The sequence below is a fragment of the Raphanus sativus genome, chromosome 8 (assembly GCF_000801105.2).
Source record: "Raphanus sativus cultivar WK10039 chromosome 8, ASM80110v3, whole genome shotgun sequence".
Lineage (NCBI taxonomy): Eukaryota > Viridiplantae > Streptophyta > Magnoliopsida > Brassicales > Brassicaceae > Raphanus > Raphanus sativus.
In genome coordinates, this window is record NC_079518.1 from 869,051 (window position 1) to 889,064 (window position 20,014).

Sequence of the window (20,014 nt, forward strand, 5' to 3'; positions counted from 1 at the left end):
ATATTTTCAGTTATATTTTATTTTAAATTGGACTCAACTAATATCAATGGGGCATACTTCAACTTTAATAGTATTGATGATAAACTGATTTGTTAGCTTTTAGTTAGAAAATAAATAATTTGCTTTACTTTGGAACCGTGATTAAATTTTAGATTTGCATTCGTCCCGTGTTATGTAAACTGAGGCCCATTAAAACCTAAAAGGGCCTCACGGTAACAGCGGCGTGCTTCGAGCCTAATTCACATCCAAATCAATGGTATTCCAAATCATTTCCTTCTACATATTTCGTATTCTGTTTTTTTTTTCCTAGTTCCAATTTCGTTAGGTTCTAACATTATTAACATAACTAGATTTTGACCCGTTTTTAAAAAGGGCGGGTATATTTTTTATTTTTAAATTTAGTTTTTATATATGTGTTTTTGTGATTATATTCGTATGTTTCTTTGTAATCATATTTGTGTATAAATCAAAATATATATTATTAAATAACGACAATTTAAAAATTGATCCGGTATACGTTCGGTTAAGGATGGGTTGCGGATCGAACCTGGCCTGCTGATCCGCTAATCCGCAGGTTTCAATTTTGTTCTGATCAAAAAATCTGACCCGTATAAACCGCAAACAAATAATTTTGTACCCGCTCCGCTTAATTTTGCGGTTATCTGCGAGTTGTATTTTTTTTAACAATAATTCTTTAATATAATAATTGTAAAGATATATAAAAATATATTTATAATAAACCTTTTATCTATTATCAAAATTCATATACAGTTATATATTTTGATTTAAATAAAATATTATTTGAAACTTAAATAAGATATATGGTTTGAAAGTTGAGGTCGGATCATAATTTTAATTTGTTTTTTTAGTTTTGGTCAAAACAATACAATAATTTAAATATGTAATTTCAATGCCAATCAAAAGGATTTATCATTGTCCAAGTTCCCGTTATTTTCTCATGATGGAATATTATTTATGAAAATATAACATCAATATTTATATTTTGAAACATCACATGTATTCTCATTCCTAAATAAGAATGTGGTTGAACGTTCTGTTTGAAAATATGTATATTTAGTTTGGGTTCGAAGAAACTACATATAACATATAAGCCTTATACATATATCCATTTATTAAATTTGGGTTTGTAAAAAGAAAAAGGTTTGGGTTTGTACAAATTGCATATAACTTATAGATCTTGTACAACTATTTGTTATGTATATTCGTTTAGTTAGTTACGTGAACATAAATCTATGAATTTTAATAGCATAAATATAAATTTAAAAATTTTGACCTATGATAATAATATAAATCTATTTAGATCTGTTAACCTATTAAACTAATTGGTCTCGTGATCCGGAAAAGATCTTTTAGTTTTTATTTTTGTTTTTTCATTAATGGCATAATCGTTATTAAATCTTCTTCTTCCTAAAGACATCTTTTGAAGTTTCCTGCAACTTTCTCTAAGGTTATCATCCAAGTGTCTTCAACAACAACTATAACTTATGTCGATTTGTTATAATCGACTTGTTAGCTTTGACCCAAGTTCCCAGAAAAATTTAGATGAAACGTTTGTTGATCAAAAAAAAAGGATGAAAGATTTGTTAGCTTTGTATGGGAAATAGTCACTTATCACGATTGTGTTTTCTAATTATAAAAAGACTGCTAAAAAAATAAAAAACTGTAAAAGAAAGTAAGTGATAGAACATGAGCCCCACATATATTGTATGCTCTTGATGAAAATAAGGAAGTTAGTAAGTTACGTACGGTTAAATAATATTCTAGTGCAGTTATATTTACTTTATATTGTAGATGCAGTTATAAAATTTAAAAAATAGATACAACTTTTATCAATAGGGCAAACTGTAGAATTAATAGAATATATTAGATTTTGACCCGCCCTTTTATTTTTTTGTTTTAATTTTTTGTTTTATATTTGTTTTTTCTTTCTGATTATATTTGTATTTTTGTAATCATATTTGTGTATAAATTTTAATCAAAATATATTTTATTAAATAATAACAATTTAAAAATTGATCTGGTATGCGCACGATTAAGGCTGGGTTGCAGGTCGAACTCACCCCGCTGATCTGCCAACCTGCGGGTTTTCAATTTTGTTTTGTTAAAAAATATGACCCGCACAATCCGCAAACAAATAATTTTGTACTCGCACCTGCTCTGCTTAATTTTGTGGTTATTTGCGGGTTATATTTTTTAACAAATCGATTTTTCAAATAGTTGGACCAAACTTATGATCCATTCTTAAAAGGACATATATATTTTTGTTTTATTTTTTTAAGAAATATATTTGTTTTAATTTGAAAGTGTGGTATATTCTTTGTTTTACTTTTTTGAGAAATTTAATTTTTATATTTGTGTTATTTTTGTAATCATATTTGTATTTAATATTAGTTTAATATAATTTTTGATTACTATATTAAATATCTCAAATTGTATAATTATACATTTGTACCACATACATATAAGAAATTATTTTAAAATAAATTTCTAAAATTTTCAATACATTAGAAAAATATACGTGGTAGTTACAGAAATGTATATGTATATTAAAAAGGTTTAGCAGAAAAAACATATACGTGGTACAAAGTTTTAAAAAAATTTAACAGGTTTGTGGGGCCACAACATACGTGGTGGTTACGGAATTTCGAAGCAGTTATTAATCTAGTATATTAAAAAAATATGTAATGCTTTATACGTGCTGAGAAATGGAAAATAATAGATGGACATAACTTATATCAATTGGTCATGTTGAAGAATTAATAGAATAGATGTGTGATTGTTTTTGGAGAGAGCTCCAACATAACTTTGTGTATTCATGTCTTCAAGTCTTTTTAGTGGACCTCCTGGCTGCTGGCTCCTTAGACCAAGTAGAAGAGGAAAAAAAACATTACAAAATACAATAAGATATATAGCACGTGTCTTTAATCATTACCATGATAAATTATTGTCACATCTTTCAAATCCAGAGAAAAAGATGTGACAATAATATAGATAAAAAAAGATGTGACAATAATTTAACATCGAGGTATATTGTTTATGTAATAGTTTTTTTTTTTTGATCAATGTTTATGTAATAGTCTCTGAAGAAAATTTACCCAAAAAAAGTCAATGCTTGTCTTTCCATTCATGGCGTCGATGCCGAGGAGCAAACATCTTCTCCTGATCTGTTACGTTTCTCTTCTTTGCTTTGTATCACTGTCGTCTTCATCATCTGATCTCTCTGGTGCATCTCTACCATCTTCGTCGAAAGTCTCGCTGAGCCTGTACTACGAGTCTCTCTGTCCAGCCTGTTCTTCATTCATAGTTGACCACCTCGTGAAGCTCTTTGATGACGATGTCATATCCATCGTTGATCTCCATCTATCTCCCTGGGGCAACACCTACCTCCGCCCCGACAATGTCACTGCCCTTTGCCAGGTACTTCTTGATTCTTTCTACAGTATCAGATTCGATTACATAAACTTAGTCTGCTAATTGTTGCAGCACGGGGAAGTTGAATGTTTCTTGGATACGGTGGAAGCGTGTGCCATTGATTCTTGGCCGAAACTGGTAAGTTCGATGATGATATCTGTTTGACGTGCGAAACAAGTTATACTCTTCTTAGGCATAAATTTGTGAGATCCGTACCGTTACTTTCGTTATGCAGAGCGATCATTTCCCTTTCATCTACTGTGTTGAGAGTTTGGTGACAGAACACAAGTACGATAAGTGGGAGACTTGTTATGAGAAGCTCAATCTGAGCTCAAAGCCTGTTGCTGATTGCCTCAGCAGTGGACGTGGACAAAAAGTTAGTAGTCCCCTTCTCTTTATGACTTTCACCACAATTTCTCTCTTTTTTTGGAAAAAAATATAATAAGATAAAGCTTTTCACCACAAAATCTCTTGTTTTATGAGCATTGCTCTTTTTAGCATTGGAATATTAGATTACCATTCTGCAATGATGTTGTCTAGTTATAGAAGGGATATTCTGAGCAGTTTCATAGTTTCATAAACTCACTTCCGTGTTAGATATCTGGATTCGGTGTACCATGTTCTTGTTTTGAATATTATGGGTTATATATTTCACATTTATTGGTGCATTTCTTGCTAATATTTTTTTCACTTGCTGCAGCTTGAGTTGAAGTATGCTGCAGAAACGAGTGCACTTCAGCCGCCTCATGAATATGTGCCATGGGTAGTCGTGGATGGTCAGCCACTTTATGAGGTTCGTTTAGTATGATTCCTTTTTAGGATCTATTGGATTCTTACCGTGAACAGTACTCGCTCTCTTACTCTTTGTTCATGACTATATACTAAATACTCTGAGAAATGGATGGAGAGCTTTTTGTCCTCAGTTTTTAGGAGTTATAAACAACTTAGTAAGAGTTTTAATTATAATTTTAAATAGAGGTTTATGTTTGTGTAAATTTTTTTAAAAATTTTTTGGAGTCATAAACTAATGTTTCACTTGATTATGGCCAAGACCGAACATGCTTCTTGTTCTTGTTGATTAGACAGGCCAAGGCAGTTTAGCATCAGTTCTCTGCATGTATATGTGCATGATGTTTCTTGGGTTTGAACTTACCTAATATTATGTTTACTGTAGGATTATGAAAATTTCATAAGCTACATCTGCAAGGCATACAAAGGTAATAAAGTGCCTGGAGCTTGTGCCAAGTATTCATCATACGACTTCATTCGCAGTGTGAAAGTGAATCGCTTCCCTCTGGTTTGCATGAAAGGAGTCAATACGATGTGGGATTTATTGGAACGTATCAAAACCTCTTTATCCTCGTACCTCAACATCAGAGGCCTGCTATAAACAGTTAATCTAAACACCTTCACTTTCTGTTGTGTTATGTAACATGATACCCTAAAATGTGATAGATCCCAGTTACTCAGGACAATCAAATGTTGATCAAACTCTCTCCTATCTCGTTTGGCTTTTCTGAAACTTAAACCACAAGTTCCAACAATGTATACTTGGGTTGGGTTTAGACCAATGACTCATTATCGGTATAGCAACAAGAGTCTATTAGGGTTGAAGATAGAACGTTACCGTGAGGACTGTAACCCATTTACTCATTTCGATGTTGACCAGGAGATGATGTGCTTATAAGTTTTTTCTTATCATAAGTATAAAACATTATACTTGACATATAATAAGAGAGTAAGACAACACGATAATATATAATACATAGTAGAGAACAGGAGCAGATCTAGAAACAAATATACACAAATTTTCTTCACTACATTTTCGTTTAGGATAGGAAGCACATTTTCGAGAGAGAAAAAAGAGAGAAAAGAGATCTGAGTCTCCCCCGGTGTCCGGAAGCGCGTGGAAGCGCGTGTCGGCGCCGGAGGTTCCCCCCTGTCTTCTAGTTAGTCTTTGCTTCTTCCTCGTCTTAGTTCTGCCACCGTCTTGTTCTGAGCTCTGGTCCGGCGAGCTTCCTCAGCCTTATCTTGCTGACGGTACTTCGACCTTCCCTGGAGTTAAGACGCGGTGGTTTGGTTCGGTGGTGAGTGGAGGAGTCGGCGTTCCTGGCTTACATGTCTTTTGGACAAACTTGATAAACTCTCGGGAACAGATCTAAATCCTGTTTGTCAGATCTGAAGGCTAGATGAAGGCGTTGATGAGTTTCGATCTATCATTCTCCTTCTTGAAGTTGTGGGCTTCTGAGTTGTCGGTGCTCCAACTTCAAAGGTTCCTCTCCGAGGGTCCTTAGCCTTCGACCTGTGTGTGCGCCTCCTAGTTTGCTTCTGGTAGTGGTACCGACGTGTTTTGGAGGTACGCTTTGCCTTGGGTTCGTAGCGACGGAATAGCTCCTTTCTGTTCTCGGTTCGCGTGGATTCTCCGGCTTGATCCTAAGGCAAAGGGGCTTCGGCTCATATATTTGCATCTTGGCGTGGGGTTGAATGAGTTACGGTTCGTCTCTTCACCCTTTGGGATTGCTTCTTTGGTGTCATCTCGTGGTTCCTGGTTTGATTCCGGAACAATAGATTGAGGTTGATCTCCATGGCTCCCTTAATAAAGTTCAGCCTTTGATGCCTGTCTCCTCCACAACCTCCTCCATGCGTTGGTATCATTTGCTTGGGTGTTTTGTGAATTGATTTAGACTCTGTTTTTAGTTTCTCAAGTTTATGTCTTGTGTAATGCCTTAGGCTTCAGGGTATCATCTCTGTTTTTGTTGTTTGTCTCCAGAAGAACTATGTTTTCTTGCTGGCTTTAGACTCCGGAAGTATTGCTTACTCGTCGGCTTAGGCTCTCAAAAAATGTATTCCTCCTTTGTTATAAATCAATGCAAGCTTTAGTGTGAAAAAAAAAAAAAAGGAAGCACTTCTATAGACTTTATAGTATTTGTTAAAGAAAGTTGAAAAATTAGACGGGTCACGTGACCCCGTACGATTACTCACTGCGTCCGCCACTGGTAGAGAATGGTTGATGATTTTATAACGCTCCGACCGCCCATGGCTAATGGGCCACCCACGCCCGCTCTCTCGGCCCGTGGGTCCCATCCCATCCGACGGTCGGTCCGTTAATTTTCCAAGGCTCGAAATCATTATTTACTGACCCTGCAATCACCACCCGACCTTTCCCCGTGCTTTGGCCTCACTCGTACGCTATCGCGAATCACTTCCCGATAGGTCACCCATCCTTCCACTACTCCAGCTCAAGCACGCTTAATTCTGGAGTTCTTTCAGAATGTGCTCCGGAAAAGTTAAGTCAACTTTGGTGACATAGGTAGCCAAATCAATTCTCTTAAGCTTTTTTCACATATCACAACTCGGGATGTTACAATTCACCCCCTCTCAAAGAACACAACGCCCTCGTTGCGCCCCACGACAGGTCTCAAGACGCCTCTCAGGTCAGAACTGAGACGGCTAACCAGCTCTGATACCACTTATAACGCCCCGACCGCCCACGGCTAATGGGCCACCCACGCCCGCTCTCTCGGCCCGTGGGCCCCATCCCATCCGACGGTCGGTCCGTTAATTTTCCAAGGCTCGAAATCATTATTTACTGACCCTGCAATCACCACCCGACCTTTCCCCGTGCTTTGGCCTCACTCGCACGCTATCGCGAATCACTTCCCGGTAGGTCACCCATCCTTCCACTACTCCAGTTCAAGCACGCTTAACTCTGGAGTTCTTTCAGGATGTGCTCCGGAAAAGTTAAGTCAACTTTGGTGACATAGGTAGCCAAATCAATTCTCTTAAGCTTTTTTCACATATCACAACTCGGGATGTTACAGATTTATCATATGAGTTGATGTGAGGGTTCAAATGTTATATAATTCTTCAAGAAAGGTAAAATACCAAGTCAGTAGAAAGAACCATGGATATAAATATACAATATACTTTGATCCAGATATTTAAGAATTTAATACTAATCACACATTTAATTTTCAAAGGTCTCGTAGCTCAGTTGGTTAGAGCGTTGGTCTTATGAGCCGAAGGTCGCGGGTTCGAGCCCCGCCGGGACCATTAGACTGTTTATATTCAATGTTTTGTTTTTTCAACTATTTGAAATCAACATTTTAATATATAACTATCACTTTTGTAGATTTAATTCTAAAGTTATGGTTGACTACACAAAATTAAACATTAATTATCCGTTTGCAATTAGAAAAAATAGTCGAGTTTGGCTTTCAAACCTAGAAACACTAAAATCATCCATTTACACGACTTTGTGTGATAATAAATCAGTTACAACTTACAAGTGGGGAAAAGATCATATATCCAAGTATAAAAAAGAGTTCTAATCTTGTCTCTCAGCACAAAAAAAAACTTTATGTCGAATTTAGACATGATTCAACAAAGCTTAAGCATTTACCTTTCACTATATGCTAGAGCTAGAATTTTAGGTACTCTATGAATATGATTTTTTTCGAGCTCTTGAGCTCTTCCACCACGACATCCCAAGAAGGTTTTTACTATTCACTCACTGAAAGTATTCTTGATTAACATATGACTAACATTTTTTACTTGCTGACAAAAAAAACTAACACATTTAAAGTTCAAAATCGTGATTATATATATATTTATATATTGACCGTCAAAAGTGTTAGTCTTTTTTTTTATCAGCAAGTCAAAGGTGTTAATCATACATTAATTTATCAAAACAAGTTTATTTTGAATAGATTTTGTAAAACTAAAAATTTAAAAACAACAAATAATTTCATAGAATCTATCCAAAATAAAGTTTTTTGATAAATGAAAGGATGACTAAAACATTTGACAGTCAATATATATAAGTACGATTTTAAGAGTATATTTTATTTTTAAAATTTTAATTTTACGTAATTTATTCAAAATGACGTTATTTTGATAAATTAACGGATGACTAACACTTTTAATAATCAATATATAAATAAGGATTATTTTGAGTCTATGTAGTATTTTTTGAATTTTTGTTTAGTTCAGTGTGAAATACGCATTACTATAAAGTTCGTGACGCTTAAAGTTCATGTAGTGTTTTAAAAATTTTGTTTACTTCAGTGTGGAATACACACTAATACAAAGTTCGTGAAAGAACAAGCATCGAATAAGCATGATGGATAAAGTTTATCTTGAAATAAACATTTTTCCTGTAATCAGTCCATGAGTTTGTAGCGCTTCTCTTGCACACCAGAAACTCCCATCTGTATCTCTATGATAGTGTGCAGCGGCATCTGTTAGATAGCAAATATGTTATGTGTCCGTCTTATACCCTCAAATGTTTTTAATCATACAATCTCGTATGTATTAAATCAGATTACCTCGATCTGGGGTATTTCTTTGAGGGGACGATCCGCAAAATATGCATACAAGGCCCTCAGAACGGCCTGCGCAAAAAACCAAGCAACCGTAAAAGGAACTCATTGGCAAGTTTAAAGATTCAATTCAACATTTGTATGTACTGTGTTTGTCTAAGTGTTACAGATCGTTTGGAGTATAACCTGGTGAGATATGACGACGACAGGAGCTCTTTGTCGTTCTAACTCGATGATCACAGGTTCCAGCCTACAATTGTCAAAAGAAGCTTAAGGTTTTCAGTTTATGACTGGACGTCAAAGAAGAAGAAGAAACGAACATACCGTTGAATTACATCGAGGTAGGACTCTCCACGGGGGTATCTGTATCGCAGTTTGTCCTTTCTCCGAGATCTGCAGTCATATGCACGACAAGACGAATTAGAGAACTCTAAGAGCTCATATGCTGCACCATACAGTATCAATACAAGAGTAATTTTTTTTTTGGTCAACAATTTGCAAATCTAGTTCCGTGGCTTTATGATGAGGCAAACAACTAAAGTACATCTTGTTCTATCTAACTGCAAGCATAGCACCCTTATCCATCTTTCCTCATTAGAATTGTGTGCCCTTTCTCACGTTCTTTTAGAACTCTTAATAATCAGAACTGATAACGTTTTTTTCTTTTAACATATACAGATTCTACCAAGTCACTTACTCGTACTCTTCTGGCATGTTCTTCTTTATCTCTTCATATGTCATTCCATCGCAGACTCCAGAGTTGATCTCGTCCAGGGCACGCCATTGCACCTACATATGAAAATAGGAAAATTTGATTTTTCCTTGCATCAACATATAATTACATGATATTAATTAGAGTTGAGAGATATTCTGGCACCACAACCTTTGGAAATCCGACTATGGGACTTGCTGTCATGATTGTTCTCTGAAGTGTACTGGTCCAAATCTGAAAGTAGAAAACATCGATCAACATTACTGTATTATCAAGAGCTTTATGATTTCAAAATTAACCAAGTATGGAACTGCTGGAGCCTTTGTGAACTTGTGCGGCAGAAAAAGTTTCAAGGATGGTTTAGTGCCTAGGTTACTCTACGAAAGCTAAAATTTGTGTGACCATATTTGTTCTCAATACTTCTTTCTGGAGCTTGCTAGACTGATTCAGAGGTTTTTCACAGTTGCCAATAAGCTTTCTTTGACTCAATTACCAATACATCTAAGTTCAAACATATTGTAACAGTCTACAATACTTACCGAAGCAGCCTTTTCGTTTTTCAGTCGCTTCTCGACAAAGTTGGCAAGTTTCTTTGCATAAATTTTTCCAGATTCGCTGCGTTTCAAAATTGACAAAGGTTACGAGGACACGATTTGTAAAAAAATATACAATTTTCACGCAAAACAGGGCAACCGAGGAAAAGCAGCAACCATTGGCATCGGCTCAGAGCAGCAATTGGCATAAGAAATTCAAATTTGGAATTTGGAAGTCACTGAGCAGAGACATACCTTATAACACTGTCTCCTCCAGTTCGGCCTCTAACATTATCCATACTTTCTCCATGCCGAGTGAGTAGTATTGGTCGTGGAGTAAGATGCGTATTCACCTGATTGAAGGTACATTAAATCAGCTTCCAAAAATAATGATCTCGTGATCACTTAAATTATTCTTAATGAATTCGCCGATGAATGTTGACGTTGTTGACGATGAGTTAATCACCCTTGCAAGCATATAACTTGTAAGCTGATTTTTTATGTTACAAATAGACGAAAGACATTTCAATTAAAAAAATAAGCAAGAGACATGGCTAATTCATACCAAGAAGAACACAATTCTTCCAGGAAGGTAACCACTAATATTGTTCACCTGCAAAATAATAGATTAACAATCAGGAGTAGTCAATAGAGTATTCTATCGAGATCAGAATGAAACACCAACAGTGACACATTTCTTCATCAGGCACATAATTAAGAAACATACTTGTATCTGTCCACCATTACCGCTGACCATATCAATCATTTTGATGTAAGAACCTTCTTCAACAGGCTCATAAACCTGGTAAGAAAAGAATAAACTCAACATTGGAAACCAGTACCAAGACCACAACTTAGTTAAATATGCTTTATCAAAGCAATTAAGACACGTATAGAAGCTGCAATTTTTTCTTCCGACCCTCTCATAATTGGCCAAACGGTCTCTAAAGTCTCTCACTCCAGCTTCAAAATCCGTCCTGCAGAATGGCATAAGCATTTAGTTGCAGGTAAAAGAAGTCTATTAGAAAGATAAAATTAAGTTGCTGACAGAGGCACCGTACTCTTCTGCATAATCAGGACTTTGCTGTATTTTAAGACGTATGTTCCTTTCAATAATGCGTTCATCATTGCATATTGTTTCCAGAAAAATTATCTACATGACAGATAAAAGGAAACCAGTTACTGAATAATTACAAATTGAATATTAGCCGAAAATGATCATGACAGCATTAAACTGCTGCATCAAAAGAAAATTTGAAAGACACACTGTAACATAAAATATGAGAATCAACATGAAAGTATTTTGAAGCTTCAGTACCTTACACTTCCCTTCAGCCATTTTCATCAACATATTCCGTCTAGCTCGTGTGCTATTAGTTGCATCAAAGATTCCGACCTACAGATGAAAACTATTTAGAATGAAATATAGCGAACCAGGAAAAACATCTAACTGAAAAAATACTTACTTGACCACCTTCTTGCATCCAAGCTATCATGTCCTCCATGGCAAGTGCTGCTACCTAGTGGCATGTAAAATGGTGTTAACACTGATCGCTGAATCAAACATCTCCCAATATAACGAATTAAGTTGAAAGTGCCATAACTACGAATTTAGTCGCACAAATTAGAAGAGATAGTCGCAAACTGGCTAGACTAACCAGTTCAAATACTGTAACCACTAACCTCGGTTCTTGCCTCTACACCTTCTGGATTGTCAGCTCGAAAGAAATCAGCAGACTACAAAAAGTGCATTCGATGTCCATCACAAATCATCCAAAATGGAGGGAAGATACTTATAAACCCCGATTTAAAATCCAGCTTTACCATGTTAACTCCATGTTTTAGCCGTCGATACTGTGTGAAGAAATGGAGCAATGATTGAGTCAATCCTTTAACAAGTGTTTCAAATTGCAGAACACGCAAGAAAAAATAAGAGCAAACCTTTCCAACATTAAAATGCTTTGTATCGTGGCCCAACCAGCGTAGATATCTTGTCAACTTTGCTGCAGTAAAAGTCTTTCCTCGAGCTGGCAAGCCTACCTAATACAATGTGACGAGAATGTGTGAATAAGAACAATCAGTCTCTCTTTCTCTTCATTTAGGGTAATACGTAAAACAAAATAGCCAGCATCTAGCTCCCAACAATTAAACGAGGAAACATGAGCTGAAAAGCCTGCAGAAACTATAAGGAGCGTCTATTTGGAAAAATTACCAGAACAATTGCTAGGTGTCTATCTTCTTTAGGTCCAAGCATCTGGTCAGCAACCGCTGCTGCAGCAACAGCTCCTGCAGCGGCTGGCATTGAATTCTAACAGTTTGAATGAAAAGAGCGGAACGACGTCAAAAACTCTTTAAGTTTTTAAGATAATCACACTAGAAATAGAAATTAGCTCATGCCAAACCTTGGTTTGCGCATCAAGTTTGAGGTCAACCAAAAAAGAGCTAGCACTAACAGACTTGACAAGCCTAGGGGAGCCAACACCACGATCAACAAAGAGTCCCCTTTGACCATCTTTGTGCTGGAAAGGTGAGAGTATCCCCACTGACTTCGACTCACCCACTCCTAAAGCCGAAGACGTATCCGAGGAATCGGGAACCATGATCTTCATTTCCTATAAGTAAGATGTATGCCAAAAATAAAATAAGAAAGGTGATCATTAACTAATGGGGTTAACTAATGCATAGGACTGTTCAAAGTAGAACCTCTGCAGACGGCGACCCATCAACGCTAACACCAGAAACTCTAGGACTGTTCGATGCCGCCCCCTTTGGGGTATTGTCATTAACAAACGAACCAGAAGCTGAAAGAGACCGCGGATTCTCCGCATTGTCAGCCGCATAAACAAGAGACGAGTTCGCAGAAGCTGCAGGAGCAGGAACCTCATAATGCTCAAGATCAAGCTCCAAACTTTCCGAAGGACAATTCTGTGGGAGAAACCATTTTTTGCTGCTGTTTAAAAAATTGACATTGCATATAGATACAAGTAACTGCGGTAAAACGAAAGAAAAAAAGACCTCGAGAGCTGATGGATCAGGATTGATGCTGACGTCAGGGATTCCACGTACAGTAGAAGGCTGGAGGTTCTCCCTATAAGCTCGCCAGCTAGCAGCGAGATCAAAGGGAGAAACTCTGTCAGCTTTGATGAACACTCTGAACTCAACAACCACATCACCTTCCAGCTTAAACAGAGCTACTCTAGCATCTCCTCGCAACGAGCCGCCTGCGAGAAGCCTGTTCTCACCTTCCTCCACTATGCAAGGCGTGTTTCTATCCTTTGGCTTCAACAAAAACTTAAAATCCAAAGTCTCTAATTCATAGAAAACACCATTCGATCGATCAGAATAGTGGCATCAACTATCAATCCCAAATTGAGTCCAACTCTCGTTCACATACCGTGATCAGGAGGAACAACGAAGCTCAGTTCAGATATTGACGCAGATTCACGTTGCAACGGAAGCTATCAAGCAAAAAAAAAAAATCAACAAAAGAAGACACAGAAACGCTATCAGATTCCATGTGTATGAAAAGGATGGATGCTAACAGCTTTGGAAGGATCCCAAGAGCCGATGATAGGAACAGAGCCGTAGACATGAGGAGTAAGCTCGCCTTCGACCTTGGAGTTCTCCATTTTGAGTGAAACGTAGAGCTGGCCTCCTCCGCCATTGGAGCCATCGTCTTCTTCTTCTTCAGTGTTCTTCGATGCACTCGACCCCATCGAAAACCACCTAGCGCTGATTTGAATTTGATAAAACAATAGCGTAACAGAAAAATTAAACGGAAAAGAGATTTGAGAGAAGAGGAGAAACGATGCCGCTTTTTATTTTTCCAGAAAAAAAAAATCGGTTAATTCTCAGTGGTATACATTTGTGATAACCGGATAAGAGCAAATACGTGGTGCTTGGTTACTTAGTTTGGTTCGTTTCCTGTCGGGTCGGGTTATATTTTATTGCTTACTGAGCTGGGCCTTCGTCACAAACTGGTGAGAAGCTTTGAGGATTCTTAAAATTGGACTGGGCCTTTATTACCAATTTGGTTTGGGTCGGGCCGTCAGGACCTAGTCACTACAGATTCTCAAAAACTCAAAACTCGAAAATCGAATGCGAGTGATAGAGCTAATCTGCAGAACTTCAAACTGCCGAGGAAAGCTGGAGAGTTAGAGCCTCGAAGAATTTATCGTAAGTTTGCTCACACTTGTTCGTTTTTTTAAAAAAAATTCCGGCGACGCCGACGGTTAACGATTTGGTGTCCTCAGTGCGAATTTTAGGTTGGAGATTATTTGAGTGCGGGCTTCGTTTCTGTTCTGGTTGCGTTTGGAAGGAAGAATGAGATAACGTAGACATAAATATCTATGCAAGTGAGAGCAATATAGACTTGAATTATGGAACAATAATAATTTAGGCTTCTAGTCTTTTACATGTCTAATGCGTAATCTTATAAGCTAGATTCCAACATGGACTTCACTCACTCTCTCTCTTAGTTGTTGCTGCTGCTGCTGCTGCAGCAGACCACATAACGTCTTTTAATTACTCAAGATCGAGCGATTAATTTTCTTTTTAAAGCTGTGGGACTGTTACTTATTTATCTTCTTGGATTCACTTGTAGTGATCTTCTTTAGCTCATTAAATATGCGTAATGTTTCTTCGTCAAAACCGCCAGCAAACTGAAAAATGTTGAGCTAGTGTGTCATCAGGAATGAACTGAATAGATATGAACATGGCTCTTGTTAAGCAGATTCCTTTATGACTCTTTTTTTTTTTTTTTGTTACCTGGTGTATTGTGTAGGCAAATCTGACCCCTTGAAGCAATAGATTCCCTTCTTTACCGCCTCCATTTGATTCCAGCTCCTTGGTTATTCGCTTCATGTACGCCTGAGCTAGTCTCAGCGAGCTGTATTTTAGCTGCAATAAGGTAAAAAATTCCTTCAACTTCTTCTGTGAGATTTGTACTAGTAGTGAATGTGATTCTCATCACATTTTATAAATGGGTAACAACCTTTCTTGAAGTTTGATTAAATGGCTGATTCATTACGAAAGATGCAACTTATAGATTGCTTAGAATAAAAAAAACATAGGTACCCTTACATCCCTATATGATAGTCCATAGTTCCCATCAGAATTTGAGTTTATGGGTATATCGCAGCTAATCAGTCACCTACCTGTCCAATCAGTCCTGCGTCGAGCATCCACTCCCACGGTATCTGAAAATCCTTGTATCTCTTCCCTGTACTGTCTCTTGTCCTCTCTGTGCTGTTAACAGCTTCTTCTAACCTGAAAATTTAATGACGTTTAACTTTCGTGTAATTGAGTAGATCAAGTAGTTTTCTAGTAGCTAATCTTTATACATACTCGCCTGTCTTGTAACGACTGAATCTTTTGCAAGATCTGCTTTAGATGTTCCTTTGGATTTTCCTTGAATGACAAAATTTCAGTTTCGAGGTTCTTTAGCGCTCTGTAGCTGCAAGCAGCCTCTCTTAGTGAGTCAGCTTTACGCTCTGGCCATTTAGGGAAATGCTTTAGGACTGCCCTTTCGTCAACCAAGGAAGATAGTTCGCCGTCTATCCATTTCACAAACGTCTCCACCTCTGATATGTCTGTAAATGTTGCAGCCTCCACCTTACTGATTAAGAAATGGATATGTTCTCTGTGTCTGTCAGTGTCTGATTTGATCTGCAAGTGCGCACAAACACCACATTGTTTCTAATGATTTAGGATTTAGGAAGGACTTTGCATCTAGATAAGAGTGAAATCAAATGATGCACGATAAAATACATGTATGGTTTATCCTGTAGTACTTACATCTGAAAGATATTTGGAGCGGTTCTCAATCTCACCAATCATGTTTGCACTGAATGTAGGAGACGAGACTCCGTTCTGATTGATCTTGTTGCCCATATGAGACTCTCTCTTCGTGAGGGCACGATACAACTCTACAACTTCCGGAGCACGCCGCACGGACCTTTTCCCAAGTGTTGTTTTTGATGGAAGTGGTGGAGGCGGTGGCGGCTTTATCGCTGTAGATTGTTCTTTGACCGTTGGCTTCAGGTTTGGATTCTTTACCTCATGAGCCTTTATGTTGGATTTGACACTCTCTGGCGCTTTCAGATTAGTTGCTGCGTCTGTGTTGCCACCATCATACGAGCTCTGCAACTTCTTCCATAACATTGATTTCCTCTCATTGTCATGTGCTTTAAGATTGCTTACTTGTGCTCGCAGGCGTGCTACTTCTTGGCGCAGATCGTGATTTTCCTTCTCCAGTTTATCGTTCTTCATTAAAGAGGCTTGAAGCTCCTTCACCAGACGCATAAGATCCGAATCGTCCTCTCCATTTGGTAACATAGCTAACCCTGTTTTCCCTAGTGTAGATGTGGGATTGGGTTTGTTTTTCTTTGGGCGAAATTTTTCTCCTTTATATCAAATGCCTTTTGATTACTTCTCAAGGAAGTTATATATATACTCACCTAAACCTCTGATGTTCACTTTTGCGTGTGGTTTCAAATTACAGATACAGTCACATTATAAGTGTGTCCTCATGTGTGACACTTTCTTTTCTAGTGAGCTAGATTAAATCTCAGACCTGCGTACAAATTGGCTTTGGCTTTTGCTTTTGCATTGATTGTCCATGAAGTTAGTGATTAAGGTCATCTTTTAAATGATTAATGTTCTTCTGTGTTGAACCTGAGATACTGGGAGTATACAGTCTAAGTTCTTCTGTGTCGGTGACTAAGGTCATCACTTGAATGATTATGTTCAGGAATAACTATGCTTTGATGCGCATCGTTTGTCTAATTTCTTTATATTTTATTTTACTTCTTTTCTAAATTGCAGACTAAGTTAAAAGATCCTCTGGGTCCGCAAATAATTCAGATTTCAGAGGTAAGCAAATACTTTACTTAACGTTCCTAATCACATAAGAAGTAAAGATAATTTATTATATTGGCGATTCGTTAGCTCTAAGCTCGCAAGGAAATGAACCATTAGGTGCTGTAATAGCTTGCCTCCCAAGAAAATAGTCATATGCTCAACAAGTCTTGTGTCTCAGTCTCTCACCCACTCTAAATCCACCGCGTACGTCCACGTATGAGTGTCTGGATACCCTTTTCTTTGTAATATACTTTTTGCTCTAAATCCTCTCTAACTGTAGAAACTGATTTTTTCTCGTTTAAACAAAACACCATCTCTTCTATTTCAAATTATCCTAACGAAATTAGAAATTGGAGTCACAAGATGGTGTACTGAAGTATTAAACATGAGTCGGTCCACGAAAAATAAAAACACAAAGAAAACATGAATCACCTCTTAAAGGCATTTATTGTGGCTTTGTGAATTTGAGATTCTCTGCCTCTGAAGCAAAGGTAAAGTTTGAAAATGACAAGGTACCATATAGTAGTTTTTCCTGCTTTTTGTTTTCTTGCTTTCATCATTTATTCATCTCCACTCTGTTCATAGATAGTACTTGAATCAAATAAAATGTATATTCCCTTTCTTTATTCAAATCTACAGAAATGTCCTGGGAAGGGGGTACCTAAACATAATAGTGTCAGTGAATTTTTTTTATGATGAGTGACTCTATTGTTTATGATGATCTCTATTGTCCTGGGAAGGGGTAACTGTTGTTTATGATGATCTCTATTGCCTATTGGTAACATAAAAAATGGTGGCATGACAGAGTTTATATAGATTAAAATGATAACATCCAACCCAGGGTGTTGACTAAATATACAGTAGATATTAGACAAGAACTAGTTGCTGAAGTAGGTGACTGTCAAGATCATTTGTTTTTTTCTGGCTCAAAGTTAATGGAGTTTTAGCTTTAATAATTCATGAAATTCTAGAGGTTGTCGTATAAAAAAACGAGTTATGCAGTCTTTATAGACTTCAGATCTTTTTGTAATGTAGAATTGTAAACGTGTCTAATTTTTTGGAAATTTTACTGGGTGCCGGTCTGCATCATGTAGTAAGATTTCAAAATCGCCATCTTTCATGAGATAGTTTCTTCTCAACACTATACTTCACTACTGTTAAATTATTTATGAGGTAGAGTAAATTACGCAATAAAATTTCATTCAAACATCCAAGCTAAACTGTCTGCAGAACAATTAAGTAACAGAAAAACGCTCTATAATCACATTAGAAATAACATAATAATCTCATCTGAATAAACTACTTGTCAAACTAGGACATATATTTATTTTCACACATAACTGTTGTAGAATTATTTTCAGTTCAAATATTTTTCTTTTTGAAAATCGTTTTAACAGTTTCCCGCACTAATCTTCATTGTTATGGTCTCTGTCCAGCCATGGATCGATCCCAACAAAACACACACGCGAAACTCATGACACGTGACATCCACCGCCTGACACCATCACCGACAGAAGCCAACTGTTTCTCCGTGGGAGGTATCTCGTGGGTCTCACGCGTAGAGACAGTGGGCACGATCGTCTATCGCGACATGGCCGAGAAATTCCTCAAGTTCAACGTTGACGATGGCGCTGGCTGCGTCACGTGCATCCTGTGGCTCAACCAACTCACCTCTCCTTACTTCAACCGGTTCAGCTCATCTACGATTCTGATGCACGCAAGAACCGCTCGTAGACAAGCAAGAGACATCAGAATCGGAGCCGTAGCTCGCGTTCGTGGCCGCGTCGGCTTGTACAGAGGAGTTATGCAGATCACGGCGACTAATGTGGTAATCGAGAGAGACCCTAACGCTGAGATATTGCACTGGTTGGAGTGTGTTAGGCTTAGTCGAAGCTGTTATCGAATTCAAAGTTAATTACGTAATTAAGAGAAGATGGTTTCACGTTTCAACTGTAACTCATGGATCGACCAACTGAAAGTTCTTTTTTTTTTCTCAAGTCTTATCATCCATCTCTGATATCTAGTTTCTACAATTCTACGTGTGTTAAAATTTTGAAACTCGAACTGATAACTCCTGTAAGTTTTAATTTTTGAACATTATTATTTTCTATGGTCTAATACTAAACATATAAAAAAACTTGCGAAAGCATACCATAGATCACAAATTGAAATCCATATCACAGTATTTATTGCTTGTAGTGTTTTTGAAACGAAACTTAGATTTATTTTTTTTGCTTAACTATTGTGGAATTGTAACTATTAGTAAGTCGAATGCAGGTTATGTATACAGGAGTATTATAACCTTGTTAATCCAAAACTTACTTAACTGCAATGATAGCTAGCAATGGAATAGAGATAATATGAAGCTTTGTGTTACTTAATTGCAACACAAGCTAGGATATATAGCATGAAACTTTGCTCAATTTTTTTAAAAAAACTGTGTACCTATTTATACTAACTGATGGTGACCTCTTTGGTCTTGCCTAAGCACTTTTGTAGCCTTATTATCTGACTGTTATCAATGGCGGTCTGACTGTTATCAATGGCGGGTTGAAATAGTCAATACCACTATAACCTATACATATTTGCATAATCAACATATTTTTATAATTTATTAGTTCAAAGAAAAGCATGAGTTTGTATGTTCCCTAAACTGTGAAATCTAATAGCACGAAGCTATCATGATATAAGTTAATTACTTCCTACATAAGATATGCACTCAACTCCCACTACAATACTTATGTAAATCCATTACTCTTATTTTCCTATCTATTCCTTAAATAGAAACACAAAATGATCAGAATCATAAATCATATTTTTCACAAATACATTGGGAGCATGTGACCCTGCCTGACCTATGTCCTCCAACTCTGCATGTACCACTGGCGTGTCTTGAATAACCTTTAACGTGTGTTGTCTGTTTTGCTAAAAATGTTATAAGTGGGTACTGGTCATTTCTTGAGTGTGTGTGTATGTGGTGCATGTCTCATTTAGTATAGTTGCAAGTGGCCATAGTTGATCAGTTTTTTGGTGGAACATGAGTCTTGTCTTTATCTCGAGTCTTGGCATCACTCATCATCACATGGTCCACGGATAAAGTTAATCCACGAGCTGGGTCTTGACTTTTCATATTTTGATATGGATTCCGCGGAGCT

The 20,014-nt window shown here is 37.1% G+C and overlaps 4 protein-coding genes and 1 non-coding gene across 10 annotated transcripts; 3 read left to right on the forward strand and 2 right to left on the reverse strand.

Moving 5' to 3' along the window:
• The first annotated feature begins 3,058 nt into the window (after nucleotides 1-3,058).
• On the forward strand, nucleotides 3,059-6,245 carry LOC130498474 (gamma-interferon-responsive lysosomal thiol protein-like). Its single transcript, XM_056991868.1, has 5 exons — nucleotides 3,059-3,438; nucleotides 3,505-3,570; nucleotides 3,668-3,808; nucleotides 4,133-4,225; nucleotides 4,607-6,245. Exons 1-5 carry the CDS (start codon nucleotides 3,130-3,132, stop codon nucleotides 4,820-4,822), a joined length of 825 nt encoding a protein of 274 aa, XP_056847848.1. The 5' UTR covers nucleotides 3,059-3,129; the 3' UTR covers nucleotides 4,823-6,245.
• Nucleotides 6,246-7,411: 1,166 nt separating this feature from the next.
• On the forward strand, nucleotides 7,412-7,485 carry TRNAI-UAU (transfer RNA isoleucine (anticodon UAU)). The gene has a single exon. It is a non-coding gene; the product is annotated as a tRNA-Ile (tRNA).
• Nucleotides 7,486-8,470: 985 nt separating this feature from the next.
• Nucleotides 8,471-13,831, reverse strand: LOC108822311 (6-phosphofructo-2-kinase/fructose-2,6-bisphosphatase). The gene is made up of 23 exons (XM_056992428.1): nucleotides 13,541-13,831; nucleotides 13,393-13,456; nucleotides 13,014-13,306; nucleotides 12,702-12,923; nucleotides 12,401-12,610; nucleotides 12,211-12,306; nucleotides 11,940-12,038; nucleotides 11,823-11,852; nucleotides 11,682-11,735; nucleotides 11,465-11,518; nucleotides 11,317-11,394; nucleotides 11,060-11,151; nucleotides 10,918-10,975; nucleotides 10,726-10,800; nucleotides 10,564-10,611; nucleotides 10,254-10,351; nucleotides 10,005-10,080; nucleotides 9,637-9,699; nucleotides 9,451-9,542; nucleotides 9,078-9,146; nucleotides 8,940-9,003; nucleotides 8,760-8,825; nucleotides 8,471-8,672 (listed from the first exon to the last, which is right to left on the reverse strand). Exons 1-23 carry the CDS (start codon nucleotides 13,712-13,714, stop codon nucleotides 8,595-8,597), a joined length of 2,253 nt encoding a protein of 750 aa, XP_056848408.1. The 5' UTR covers nucleotides 13,715-13,831; the 3' UTR covers nucleotides 8,471-8,594.
• A 513-nt stretch (nucleotides 13,832-14,344) lies between these two features.
• On the reverse strand, nucleotides 14,345-16,600 carry LOC108819140 (protein CHUP1, chloroplastic). Of its 4 annotated transcripts, none has more exons than XM_056992429.1 (5): nucleotides 15,795-16,600; nucleotides 15,349-15,665; nucleotides 15,155-15,266; nucleotides 14,766-14,897; nucleotides 14,345-14,674 (listed from the first exon to the last, which is right to left on the reverse strand). In XM_056992429.1, exons 1-5 carry the CDS (start codon nucleotides 16,332-16,334, stop codon nucleotides 14,570-14,572), a joined length of 1,206 nt encoding a protein of 401 aa, XP_056848409.1. In that variant the 5' UTR covers nucleotides 16,335-16,600; the 3' UTR covers nucleotides 14,345-14,569. The 4 variants fall into 4 exon arrangements, 3 of the variants coding, with proteins under 3 accessions (XP_056848409.1, XP_018447631.1, XP_056848410.1); XM_018592129.2 differs by having other exon boundaries at nucleotides 14,345-14,659; nucleotides 15,795-16,596; XR_008937716.1 differs by lacking the exon at nucleotides 14,345-14,674 and having other exon boundaries at nucleotides 14,878-14,897; nucleotides 15,345-15,665; nucleotides 15,795-16,599.
• On the forward strand, nucleotides 16,209-18,977 carry LOC108819141 (CST complex subunit STN1). 3 transcript variants are annotated; one of them, XM_018592130.2, is made up of 3 exons: nucleotides 16,212-16,327; nucleotides 16,824-16,871; nucleotides 18,296-18,977. In XM_018592130.2, exon 3 carries the CDS (start codon nucleotides 18,298-18,300, stop codon nucleotides 18,772-18,774), a length of 477 nt encoding a protein of 158 aa, XP_018447632.1. In that variant the 5' UTR covers nucleotides 16,212-16,327; nucleotides 16,824-16,871; nucleotides 18,296-18,297; the 3' UTR covers nucleotides 18,775-18,977. The 3 variants fall into 3 exon arrangements, with proteins under 3 accessions (XP_018447633.1, XP_018447632.1, XP_018447634.1); XM_018592131.2 differs by lacking the exon at nucleotides 16,824-16,871 and having other exon boundaries at nucleotides 16,209-16,327; XM_018592132.2 differs by lacking the exons at nucleotides 16,212-16,327; nucleotides 16,824-16,871 and adding an exon at nucleotides 16,890-17,350.
• The last annotated feature ends 1,037 nt before the right edge of the window (nucleotides 18,978-20,014 follow it).